Below are 13,316 nucleotides of genomic sequence, written 5' to 3' on the forward strand. Positions count from 1 at the left end.
TGTTCAGTATGTTTTCCAGCTATCAATGTTGATTGACTTCTCCTTTTTTCAGATGCACCCCTCTATTTTGAGTGACGAAGCCAGTCTGGGGCACACAACCCTTTCACCATCCGAGTTTGGGTGTCCTCTCTGCCCCAAATTTAAAACCAAAAATGAGATGGGGCACTTCTGTCAGAAAAAAAAAAAAAAAAACGGATCCAAATCTGAGCTTAAAATAGTGATATTTCACTAAAATCACTTCATTCTCTCATTTAAAATTCGGCCAAAATGTTTGCATTTACTAACAAGCATACATGACAGGAGTGAAAAACCTCTTTTCAACTCCAGGACTTTGTCCACAACTTTTAACTTTTAAATTTCAAAAATCAAAGGTAAGGTTAAAAAAATTTAATTACTAATGTATGGTGGAGAGAGGGTCGTATATTTTCTTCCAGTCAATCAGGGAGGCTCAAGGAGAAATTTTCATAGGGGAGGGTCCAAACCCCCCCAATTACAATTACTTTGTTCTTTTGCATTGCGTTACCAAGCGGTGGGGCTCATAGGGTAAAGAACATGGCAGCGAGCAGTCCACAACAAGTCATGGTCAAAGACTGGAATTATTCTGACATATTCAGATTTTAATGTACGAGATGGCCAATACACGGGCGTATATGAAAGCTGGAAGCCGCGCATCACTCTGATTTCCTGAGCTCGTGCTATCACTTGAATGGGTTGTTTCCATGGTAACAGACAACACAGAAACTGCAGGTGCAGTGATGACAGTGTCTTACCAAGGGTTCATGAGCCGACTCTCTAAAGAGGAGCAGGATAACTACGACATTAAGAATGCGGCAGCAGAGTTTTACCGTGTTAACAGAGTCCCTCAGGAGATAGAGACAGCCCTCAATGAGCTCTTCTTTCACAAGCCCGAAGATGTTTATGGTTACCTGGTAGGAGTTTTTTCCTCTACTACTACTACTAACGTCGAACAGAATGTACAGCCAGAACAGTAGCACGTAAAGCTAAAGCTAATGTTAGGTGGCTACCTCTCTAGAATACCGACAACAACAGCTAATAACCCGTTAGATCAGTTAACTACTTTGCTACTGTATCTGGGTAGGCCTACTGCACATGTTGGCATTTCTACCTGGTGTTTGGGGACTGTACTTTACTTATCAGAGGAGGGGTGGCTAGGGTGTTTTTGGGTGTGATTTTGGCTATTTTTAAAGAAAACATGCCTTTCAAACCTGCCCGTGGGATACAGGGTTTAGAGGGTATATTAGAATAAACACAAAAGAAAACCTTTTCAAAGTTGTATAAAATTCCAAAAAAAACAAAAAACAAAAAACCGTCCCTCCCCAGTGCTTAAAAATGTATCTGACATGCCTCCCTCCCGTTTTGCATCACCCCTTCCACTCTTTTAAGTAATGACCAGTCCCTAACCGATAGGCTCTAGTGCTGCATTCAAGTGCTTCAGAAATATTTTATTTTTATTAAAATGTATGAACCATAGAATAAAAAAAATACTGGCAAATTGGCTTTTTATGTCATGTTAATTATTTTTCTCTCCATCTACTGTCATGGCCACAGACTATAATTTTCAGCCTATCTTAACCTGCACTACACCAGATGAATTAACAAGGTTCATTCAGCTAGGTTGCAGTTCCACCGATAAGGGGGTACATTCTGTTTCTTCTGCTCTTCTCCTTTCTTTTCACACTTATGTGTTACAGAGGGCTGCTTGGAGGAAGTGAGCAAGTGAAGGGAGAGAAGTGAAGCAGAAGAGACAGAACTGAAAAGAATTTAAACATAAAAGCCCATGTTCAATAGATGTTTTTCACAGCAGCCATGTTAACTGGTCCATAACTGAACAATCACAGGTGTAATTAATGACAGTTGGCTTGTTGGAGATGAACTGCAGCTCGCCTAGAAAGTGGACGAGATCAGGAGGCAGCAGCAGAGGGCAGTGACAAAACACTGTGGTTAAGCCGTACAGTTTTGAGTAAGTATAGCTGCAGCAGAAGCAGCTATGTGACCTGCCCACTATAGCTACATGACTCATCCACTGCACCTACACATCAGTCCATGATCAGCCCCATGGCCTGTAAAAGGAAACCCAGACGAAAATGTTAAATTAGCAATTAGCAGGCCCTCAGGAAGTGCTCCAGGCTTTAAAGCCAATTTTCCTAGTGGCCAAACAGTGGAATTACAGTTCCCGAGTCAGTCACGTGATGCCAATGGGCCCAAAAAGACTTTAAGGCTTAAATGAGTGGATACATTTTTTTGGAGTGTCACAACCCCCACAAAATGACTCGTTCCACTCTCAGGATTTAAAACATTCGGTCCGATAAAATTTGTAAAGTCTAGAAGAAGCACACAATTAAATAATTGTATCTCCATTGAAGTTAGCGAAGCGCTAAACCAGAAGTAGACGACCAGCTTGTGGAAATCTCTGGCATGCCTGCTCTATCTGCCCAATGGTGCAGAAGCAGCGCAGATCATCCGGGTAATTTCATACCGCAGAAATAAAGCTTTTTAAGCTTCATGTGCCACTGAGCAACTTTGATAGGAATGAGTGGGTCCTGCCCCAACAATATCCAGGTCTCTCAATACATCCATGGTGATTTGCTAGCTCTAAAGTAGATATTATGTTAAAAGAGAGGGGGTTAAGGTTAGGGCTGTACCCAAATATTCGGATATTCGAATATTTGTTTCTATGGGTAGGTATTCGTTATGAAAATTTAGTATTCGATATTCGTTTTTTTATTTACTTTTTTTTCCTATTTTTTTGGTGCTAAGTGTAGTCTTTTTGTTGTTGGTACATGTAGGTTATCAACAAAAATCAAAACTTTTAAATTGCATTGTTAAAAATGTGAAAATATAGTATCCTACCAACTGAGCTTGTGCGCACGGCACGCTTGAGCGTATCCGTCTGAGGCTGTGGATCAATGCCAAGTTTTACCACTTTATCATTATTCCCTCTAACTTGTAGCTGTTTTTTCGTTATCTTTTGAATTTAATATGAATTATGGAACCGTTTTTGTCAACGTTTGTTTCCCCCGTTTTGTACAATAAATTATTGTTTAAAGTTTCAACAAATTTCTTTTGGAGTGCGTGACACAAGTGTGTTTTGAAAACGGCCGCGGACTGTCACCTGCTCAACGCATCAGTACCTTCGGATGCCATGACAGTAATAGCCAATAATGTCAAAATATAATTAACAGACGATCACTGCTGCCCGACCCGCAGGTCCATTTGTGGGTCCCGCCGGTTACGGGTCGACCCGCACATCACTACTCAGCTCAGTCTATAAAGGCTGTACACACAACAGTTAGGCTAAAGACATTATATTCTATTCAGGCCGACAGAACCAGCAGCGCATCGGAATCAGAAGACAAATTAAACAGGATGACTAGCCAATGTGAAAATCCAAAGAAAGCATAGAATAATGTACTGAAGGAGACTGTTGTGCCATCACATTATTTTGTGGTTTGAGAGCAAAGATCCGGTCGCCGCTGTGCAAAACTCCGCAATACAATTAGGTCCGAAAAAACCCCGGAGGCAGACCGGGGAGGCAACCCCCCGCCCGCCCCCCGCTGCGAACGAAAATTCGAATATTTGTTATACATTCTACCGAAGGTCCGAATGTTAAAAAATGGTATTCGGGACAGCCCTAGTTAAGGTTAGGGTAAGGGTAATTAATAGTAAGAATTACATCTCAATACATACAGTATAGAGTGAATTATATCTATATGTATAATGAATTATAAAGTGGATATTGCTACTTTTGGCCTCATTTTTATTTACTACAATGTCATGTTGTAGCGGGGTTTGGAAAACCGATGAAATGGTGGGTTTGTCTTGTACTAGTGGTGGGCGTGGCTTGCAGGGGCGTGTCATGTACACTACAAATATGTCTGCAGCTATGTCTCAGCAGTTTCCAGCAGCCTTCAGTCTGTACAGGATAGGGATGCACCAAATATTCTGTAACCGAATATATTCGGCTGAATATTGCAAAAAAACACACATTCGGTATTCGGTGGAATAAGTGAAAAGCAAGGCCGAATAATAGCGGCGTGTTTTGATAACGCAATCAAACAGAGTGCGGTGACGGACGGAGTAAAATGTCGGCAGTGTGGCGATATTTTACTCCGTCCGTCACCGCACTTGCATTTGCGACTAAAAATAGTTTTGTGCGAGCAAAATAAATCATTCAGCACGCTGTGCGAGTACAGATTTCAACCAGCAGCAGAAACGAAAGGCGAATCCTGCCGGTTGTGTGTTGTACGGGGGTCACAGACACAGACAGGAATATGTATTCCTGTCAAATACAGCGGCCATAGTGCTCCGCAGCGCAAGATAAGGCTTACCGGCGATGGAGAAGTCCGGCTCCAATAATGTCCTCTTCTTGGCGTCGTGACTGCCCAAAAGTACCTGGACAGCCGAGCCGTGGCAGCACAAAGGTATGTGACGTGTCAGAGGAGAAATGAGCCGTTCACATTTCTCTCTTTGTGGCAGGTAACAGCCCACAAACCTCACCGCACCGGGACTGTTCTTTACTTATGAAGAGACTGTTCTTCACTTGTCAGGGGAGGAGGGTGGCTGGTTGATTTTTATTTTATTTATTTATTTTATTTTGATCCCCCCTCTGTTAATTACTTATTGATGCTGTTTTTGAAGTATGAATAAGTCAGTAAGTAATTTATTCCATTGAAATATCATTGATGTAATATAGAAAAGTAATTTATCTTTTTATAAATGACAAAAGGCACATCTGCCTCATTTTCGCTGTGGTATCGTGATACTACTCAGAACCATGGTATTTTCACTGGTATCGTACCTTGGGTCCCAATTTTGGTACCGTGACAACACTAATTTGGAGGGGGTTCATCTGCAAAAACTAATGAAAAACTAAACAACGGTATTCGGTACTCGGTATTTGGCCAAGTGTTTAATTTTATTCGGCTTCGGCCACAAATTTTCATTTCGGTGCATCCCTAGTACAGGAAGTCACAGAAACACTCACATCCTGTTAGATTTGATGCTGATTTAGACCCATGTATCAGTTTGTTCGCAGTCTCCAGTTGTTTCAATTATATGACATAGCAGCCTATTAAAATGCTTCAAACTCCATTTTACATGAAGTCTCATGTCAGTGAGCAGTTTGCTGCTGTATATAGATCAGATGAGCAGACCTTTCTCCTTAATATAAATAACTTGAAACATTAGGAAAGAATTACAACACCTTTCATTAAAGATCAGTCAGATATAGCTAGGGCTTTACATCTGTACAGATTATTATTTGTTATTTTAAGAATCCTCACATCCCACTGACCACAAGTCTCTGTGTTGCTAAACTTCAATAACAAACCGTCCAGTATTAATAAATAGACTACAATATGTATATTTAATGATCTGTAATATGAAGGTATTTAGTCTCTGACTACCAAACATTACCATCAGCCACACAGTGTATTCTGTTAACAGAATCAGACAAATAAAACCAAAATCTCTCCAATTCATAGAAAATGTCAAATTTATTTAAAACATTGTATTGTTTAGTTAACATCTAAACCATTCGGCTGTTCAAGCAGGCCAGAGCCAGCAGTTTCCCATCATGTCCTAGGTCTTGCAGTTGGTGGAAAGCAACTGCAGCGCCTGGCTCTAAAAACTGCAGTCATCTCGATCTCTGGAGGTTATCATTGCCCACTTTTGCATGACATCAGAGCAAGTCAGGATCAAGTCACACACAAATCTAACCATAATGCATTGCGTAGCGATCGGTGGTTAGTGATTCTGCAAAAGCCTGGCTCATCTCAAATGAGCCTAATGACGGCCTTGGAACTGGTAAACCTACATGGAATACAGCCTCTTTTAATGCGATTACTTCAACCTGTAATTTTCTGCTGCTGAGTACTAAAAGTGGCGGCACGGTGGTGTGGTGGTTAGCACTGTTGCCTCACAGCAAGAGGGTTGCCGGTTCGATCCTGGGTGTGGGAGCCCTCCTGTGCGGAGTTTGCATGTTCTCCCTGTGTCAGCGTGGGTTCTCTCCGGGCACTCCGGCTTCCTCCCACAGTCCAAAGACATGCAGATTGGGGATTAGGTTAATTGATAACTCTAAATTGTCCGTAGGTGTGAATGTGAGCGTGAATGGTCGTCTGTCTCTATGTGTCAGCCCTGCGATAGTCTGGCGACCTGTCCAGGGTGTACCCTGCCTCTCGCCCAATGTCAGCTGGGATAGGCTCCAGCCCTCCCTCAAGAGGATAAAGCGGTTAGAAGATGGATGGATGGATGGATGAGTACTAAAAGTTTAAAGCCACAGTGTATAGGAATTCCCCCATCTAACGTTGAAATCATATATTGCATTCAAACGGATAGCGCACTCAAGCGCCTTACTGTTTCAAACGCGTATTGCAACAACGGTAGCTGCTGTGTACCAAAAAGCTATGATAACATTGATGAAACCATGTCATCCGATACTTCATGGAGTATTCATTCAGGCTAGCTGTGTTTACAACATAGGACTGTTGGGGCGGGTGTGAATCGAAACAAACCAATCACGTTTTGTCTTTTGACAACTGACAAATGGCCCTGCCTCACACGCCTCATCCCTCTCCTTGCATCACTGCGCCGCTGACAGCTGTTAGCCGCTGTTAGCGGCTGCTGTTAGCTGTTAGCGCCGCTCCTTCAGCAGCTCTCTCCACCTGGGAAAGGCTATCCCGATGATGACCCTTGTTTTTTTAATTCACCGGTCACGTTGCCTTTTTGATTACCTTTTGCGCTTTCTTGGCAACAAGGATTCTGTCTCCCGTGATGCTGCATATGCATGATCCTGCATTATGCTCAAAGAGTGGGACTTTGTTATGCTGCAGTAGTGCTGGGGTAGTAGCGAAGCGCCTCTTGCTCCTCTCCTTCGGCTTTTCAGTCACGCAGCGTTGGCCTGGCTCTCAACGAAAACGCAGAAGGCGGGGCTGTATGTCCCTTGCTGGCGGATGTATTCTCAAGATGGTGAAACGTTATGGAGCCCCCCAGATGACTTACTCGCACAATGTAGGCTACAAACAAATCCGAAGTCAGATTATTGGTGGAGGTAATAATACACCAATGATGACATATTTATGAATACAGACATCAATTTTTGCCAGTAAACTGAAAATGTTACACAATGTCCCTTAAATGCAGTAGGCCCAACAAATTTCCCCTTCTTAACAGAGCAAATGAAGGCATAAATGTGTGAAACCTGGTGTCAATTAAGAGAAATTAAACACATAGACAAATGTCAGCTGCAAATCAAAAAACCTTCAGTTATTATAGCTTTTTATCAGATATATTAAATTTGGTCCTTATAAGTGGAACAATTATAAGAAATGTCCTTCTACATGTAAGCTATGGCTTGTTGCTAATCACTATGTAGCTTTACGGAATGCTACTTACACATTAAAGGGGCAAAAAGCAAAATCGTTTCACCGCTAGGTTTGCTGTTGTGCACTGCCTGTAGACCAAAACAATGTGTGTCATGAGCCACACCTCCCTCTACCTCTGCTCTCCACCCCCCACCCCACTCGCCTCGTCTGTGCAGCCGAGCACCGCAGCATCTCCACGGACTATTACATCCAGACGGTCCCCATGTTTGTTCCGCAGGCTCCACTTCACTCAGCTGCCCGATATACCCGCTGCTTCTTCCCACATTAACCTGAATAACAAACCAGGGCTTGGTGCTCCAGTTGGATCCAAACGGAGAGCCGGGGCTAACGTTAGCTGGGAAGCTAGCGGAGGCTAACTGGCTGTGCTGGCAGCTGAGTGAAGTGGAGCCTGAGGAGGAAGCACCGGTTAGCCCTGGTTTCACTACAGGCAGATTCACTCGCCACAGGGGCGAGGAAATAAAACCTAAACAGCCAACTTAGTTTGGCTTAGTTTAGCAGTTAGCGATGTCTTTCACTCACTCTCGGTCTTGCTGTGTTTAGCTATTTCCCTGCTTTCCTGTTAGCGTTAGCGTTAGCACTAGAGCTACTACGGCTACTGGAATAACTTACAGCTATGGAGCGCTTCTACCAGCTCTTCTAGTCACTAAGCCTCGCCTCCATCTCAGCAAATATATTACATTTATTACAGGTACCATCATCATTGAAGTAGGCATTGCCCGGCTACTCACCTAACACAACCATAACACCTGACTCATTGCTGGGACAGAGCCGCTAATAACTCAAGCTCCGGACATTAAGCCATGCTACGATTGTAACATTAAATTTAACTGAATCGACATAGCGACATGTGCCTAACGTTACTGTAACACTAATTAAAACAGACATTTGACTTTATGTTGTACCTGTCCAGGAGGAGAAGAGTTAGCTCCGAGTCAAATTGTAGCCCCTTTAGCTCCCGCAGTGCTCTCCATCTTGGAAATGCAAGGCCAATGTTAATCCGAGTTCTGTCCCTTTCTTTATCCGACAACTTCTTCGCCAACAACAGTTGTTTCTTAAGAAGTAATGTCGGATCCTGGTCGTCTTCAGGTGGACGTTTTGTTCCGCGCTGCCATTGCTCACTGGCTGTAGCCTTTTATAGGGAGGGAGGGCCAAGGGCTCCGAGAGGGAGGGGTTGGGGATTCACATGAACGTACATGAACGCCCAGCTGGACCGGCTTGTAAACAAGGGGCTGGAGATCAACACAGAGAGAAGGTGTGTGAGGTCATGCTATACTCCAGATGAAATTACACCTCTAGTTCTTCACATAGCAATTTTTTAATTCCTTCAATCTAGAAATGATATATTTCGCTTATTGCTCCTTTAATAGAGTGCTCCAGGAATGAATACTGAAACCTTGAAATGAGTTAGCATCAAGGGCGTAGGTTTGATTTTCACATTGGTAGGGACATAAAAGTGCTTAATGGCGGCGACCTGTACATTGATGATTTTTTAATGCAATTTCATGTCATGTGAAACTGATCACATATCTAAACTAAATACAAGCATGTCTTGGTTAATGTATTCTCTAATGTTATCAGTTACATGAATATACACTGATAACTTCACCACATCTGTCCGTATGTGCTTCCCAAGGTAAACTATAATAATAACAATAAAGTATACTCCGAATGGGCGTAAATTCAGTACCAGCCTGCGGTCTGCAGTTTGGTTGGTAATAGTGATCCGAATTGATATTGATATGGGGTAAAAACATATATTATGCATGAATCAATATTTTTACTTACCCCTAGTCACAATGCTGAATCTCACTATCAACATATATCCTTCACGATTCAATCTCACCTGTGAGGCTCCTGTCTCTCCTCTATCTCCCCCTGTCTCTCTTCCATTTCCTTCTGTCTCTCTTCCTGCCTCTCCTCCTCCATCTCCTCCAGTCTCTCTACTACTTGTCATCTGACAAAAAATATATTGATGCAAGACATGTGAACAGTGGGACAATTTGAGATGCAACAGTCATAGATATTGATTGTTGTAGCCTGAGGAAAACATACTGTATGTTTTACAATTGTGTAATTCATTAAAAAACATCTGAATGTATAGGCTAAGGAACAGCCATAATGTCAACACAAGTTAGTCAGCTTCATCATGTTAAACACAAATAAAATAAATCAACAAAAATATAAATGCTCCAAAATCAGTATAATACAACTGTGTGCAAAATGTTGCACTTACACCCAGTATCTATTACATAAATATGACTCAGTGTTGGTGTTTTTACTGGGAGCAGTGGATCTCTATTCTCCTAAGTCTCTCCTTCACACACCATGGATGCTGAAGACTGTCACTGAGGGAGCTATTATTTATAGTGTTTACACTTTATTTATTCAGACTGTTTCTATCATGTCATCTTACTACAAACATTAATTTGAACTACTGTGTCATCCCTACATGACATCTATGATTGCTGATGGAGCATGTGAAGTGGAATTTCATGTTCTCTGGCATATAATAGGCCTATTGATCTAATAGTTGCCAAACTTAGTTCAGCTAGTATTAGCTCGTTAGCATCTCATTATCTAGCAAAGAGTTGCCAAGGAATGCCATTCAGTTAGCCTAACATCAACAGGTGTTTGTTTAGCTTATTTACTGAACCAACCGACTCACCGTTCACACTCGGCGCTCCGCTGTGGAGCGCTAACGGTGACGTGGGTGTATGTGTCGTTCCCTTACGAACTGCCGTGAACTGTACGGTGACGCACACCCACAAAGACAGAAATAGCTGTGAAAATTAATCTTAGAGTCACTCTTATCCTATAGACATTTCCTTAGCCAGTTATAATTTTCCCTTACCTGAAGCCTTGGGCTGATAATTGGTGCTGCTGTCAGGTCCCTGTCCTGATATCTGCCTGGTTTCTCCCTGTCCCTCTTCTGTCTATTGCAATAATATGGATAATAAATGTGCAAAGCAAAATTTATAATAGGATTGAGAATAATAGTGGTGACATAGCTGTGGAAATTGATCACAAAGTCACTTTTATGCTCTAGATATTTTTCTCAGCCAGTTATATTCTCTTCTCACCTGTGAGAACCCTGCATGATCATCCTTGCTGGCCTCTGGTCCACTGTCTCCTCCCTGACCCTGCTCTTTCTATTGTGGCAATAAAGATTAAATTTAACATAGGTAACAATAACATTCGTAATCTTGTTAACTAGCTTAACTTGATACATTGGCATCTATTAATTAGGACATGTCCCCTGTGTCCCCCCCTCAAATTATGTCAGAGAGACACATTTTGTCATTAAGACTTACATTTTGTTTGAGCCCACAGACCCAAATAGTCTATTTGTATATTTTGGTCTACAAAAGCAATGCTTTCCAGTCAATGTGAATTACAATAGGCCTACTGCAGATCATCACAACACAAACTCGGACAAACTGATTGGCAGCTCTGGTGGGGGTGGCCAGGCAGGGTGGCCAGTCATATTCCAGGGGTGGCACCGGCTACCCCTGGAATATGATTGGCCACCCTGCCTGGCCACCTCCACCAGAGCTGCCAATCATGCTTGGAGGATTCAGCCTCTCTTCTCGCCCGCTCAGCATCCAACACCAGGAGTTCCTCATCTGTATATGCAGCTACTATAGTCCGGAGATATCGTTAGGCTAAATAAACAACTGAGTTTTGTTTACAGGCTACATCTGTGCCTGTGCCTGCTCACCGGTGTATCCCTCCGCGGATCACAGCGCAGGACGTAAACATACTATAGTTCCGTGTATCAAACTTCTTCTAAAACTACTAAAAAGAATTCTCGTTTTTCAAATTAATGTTTAAACATGTTTATTTTAAATGCACATGCAGAAATACCAGCTGCAGGGTTTCTGTAACGTTTATTTGTTCACTTTTACCGAACAGGCTACTGACCCCCTATAGACTTCAATTGTATTCGCTAAGCTAAGCTGCAATGCTAATCGCTGAGACCCAGCCACTGGACGTACAGACACAAAAAAGATATCGATCATGTTGTCTCACTATGAAAATGATTGAGAAAGGGCATAACTCCCAAATCGTCTGAGTATTCTTTTAAGGGAATTTCTTTACATGTGACACAAAGAATAAACTGATTACAGTTTTGTAAGGTCAAAGGTCAACATCAGTGTGACCTCACAAAATATGTTTTTGGCCATGTCTAATAGGATAAAATAATGAAGTGATGACATTTTGTATCCAAAACGTCAAAGGTCAACTTCACTGTGACATCTTCAAAAACACTTTTCTGGCCATTATTCAGTGCCATAACTCAGGAACAGAGGGGGAGACATTTGGTCAGATACTGAATGGGTGACTCTAATCTTGGGTGTCCACCTTGAAACTGTGCTGATTGTATGGATCTTCTGCGCTGCCAGGGGGAAGATGCGTGTGAAGCATGGACCGCGGAACGCATCTGAACAAGGGGGGGGCCTTAATTTCAAGTCACGCGGAGGGGGTGGGGGGGCATATGCATTGAAACAGACAATATTTCTGATGTATTAAATAATGTTGCGGAGCACTTTTTTTATTCCGACGCCACACAGTCACATCTACAGTACACGCATGAACACGAACACATGCATGCTCAGATTAACCCCTCTGATCCCACTCTAACATTCACACACAACAGGCCAAGCCTTTTTACACATAAACGCACAGATGAAACTATAGCAAACAACAAAGTACATCCAGTCCACAACCACAACCAAAACTCATCTTGCTGCCTTGAATCTAAATCAACATCATATTCATTATCATCACAAGTCAGCACTCATATCAGACTGATGTGCAGAGCCGCACACACACACACACACACACACACACACACACACACACACACACACACACACACACACACAACAAAAAAACAAGCGCAGCTGCGCAGTTACTGAAAAGTAACCAGAACACTGAATTTCTGACCATTACTGCCCGCAACCGCAATGTGTAGGTCCACTCCCGCACAATAATAGAGATGCATTGATTTTGTGTTTTCAGGAGAAAACACGTCATTTTATAGGCTATTAATAAAGAGATTCATGGGGTTGTTTGTTTCGTTTCCCTGGTCTACATGTCTTTTGACGCACTGGTCAGGAATAGCGCTCCTATTTCGTTGTTTTCATTTAGTTTTTAATGAAATAAAGGCTGTTTCATATTCTATTCTCCTCCTCTGTATTTATTCATTTTTCTACCTTCATATAATCACGCAGTGATTGAGGTTAAGGCAAGCCCGGCGCCAGGATGAAGTTACTGAGGGGGCGGTTAAAAATTACGAGGGGGGCAAATCTTTATTATGCAACATAGGTTCACACAGTGAGTTATAAAGAGCGCGCAGACATGCGTAATAGTCGCACGTAGTGACAGCTTGTCGCCGGTGAAACACAATGAACTGCACGTCTTCTTTCATGTTTGTCTCATGACAGATGGAGCAGACAGACAGACAGACAGACAGGTGGAGCAAGCGGCAAATTGGTATGAAAGCTAGTTCAGGGCATATTCGTCAATTTATGAATAAATATGAAGTGGAAACGCTCATGCATGTGCACCAAGTTCCTGTGTTGACATCCTGTCGCTAGGCTACATCTTCTTCTTCTTTTTCTTCTTCTTCTACTGTTTAATGGGGACCCGGCGGGACCCAATCCCAATGCAGCCCTCTATGTCAGAGTACAAAAGTTACCCGGGCCATGCCCCCCCTTTTCTTGATAGCATCTCTTGTGTTTCCTTAACAATGCTTCCTGTCATAGAATGGTTCATTTGATATCCTACGAAAAATGCATGCACCACAGTTCCTATGACATCCTACGAATTAGCGCTCCAGAAATGACTTTACTTCCTTAACATACAGTTACGTAATTATTGTAAAGTTATGGAGGTTAGGTATAGGCAAGT

General features: G+C 42.5%; 1 protein-coding gene across 1 annotated transcript in view; it reads left to right on the top strand.

Moving 5' to 3' along the window:
• The first annotated feature begins 779 nt into the window (after positions 1-779).
• eno4 (enolase 4) overlaps positions 780-13,316 on the top strand; it is a 189,626-nt gene continuing 177,089 nt past the window's right edge. Inside the window, exon 1 of the mRNA XM_050070837.1 lies at positions 780-929. Within this exon, the coding sequence (XP_049926794.1) occupies positions 780-929 (150 nt within the window). The remainder of the gene's footprint in view (positions 930-13,316) is intronic.

The sequence above is a fragment of the Epinephelus moara genome, chromosome 19 (genome assembly GCF_006386435.1).
Source record: "Epinephelus moara isolate mb chromosome 19, YSFRI_EMoa_1.0, whole genome shotgun sequence".
NCBI lineage: Eukaryota > Metazoa > Chordata > Actinopteri > Perciformes > Serranidae > Epinephelus > Epinephelus moara.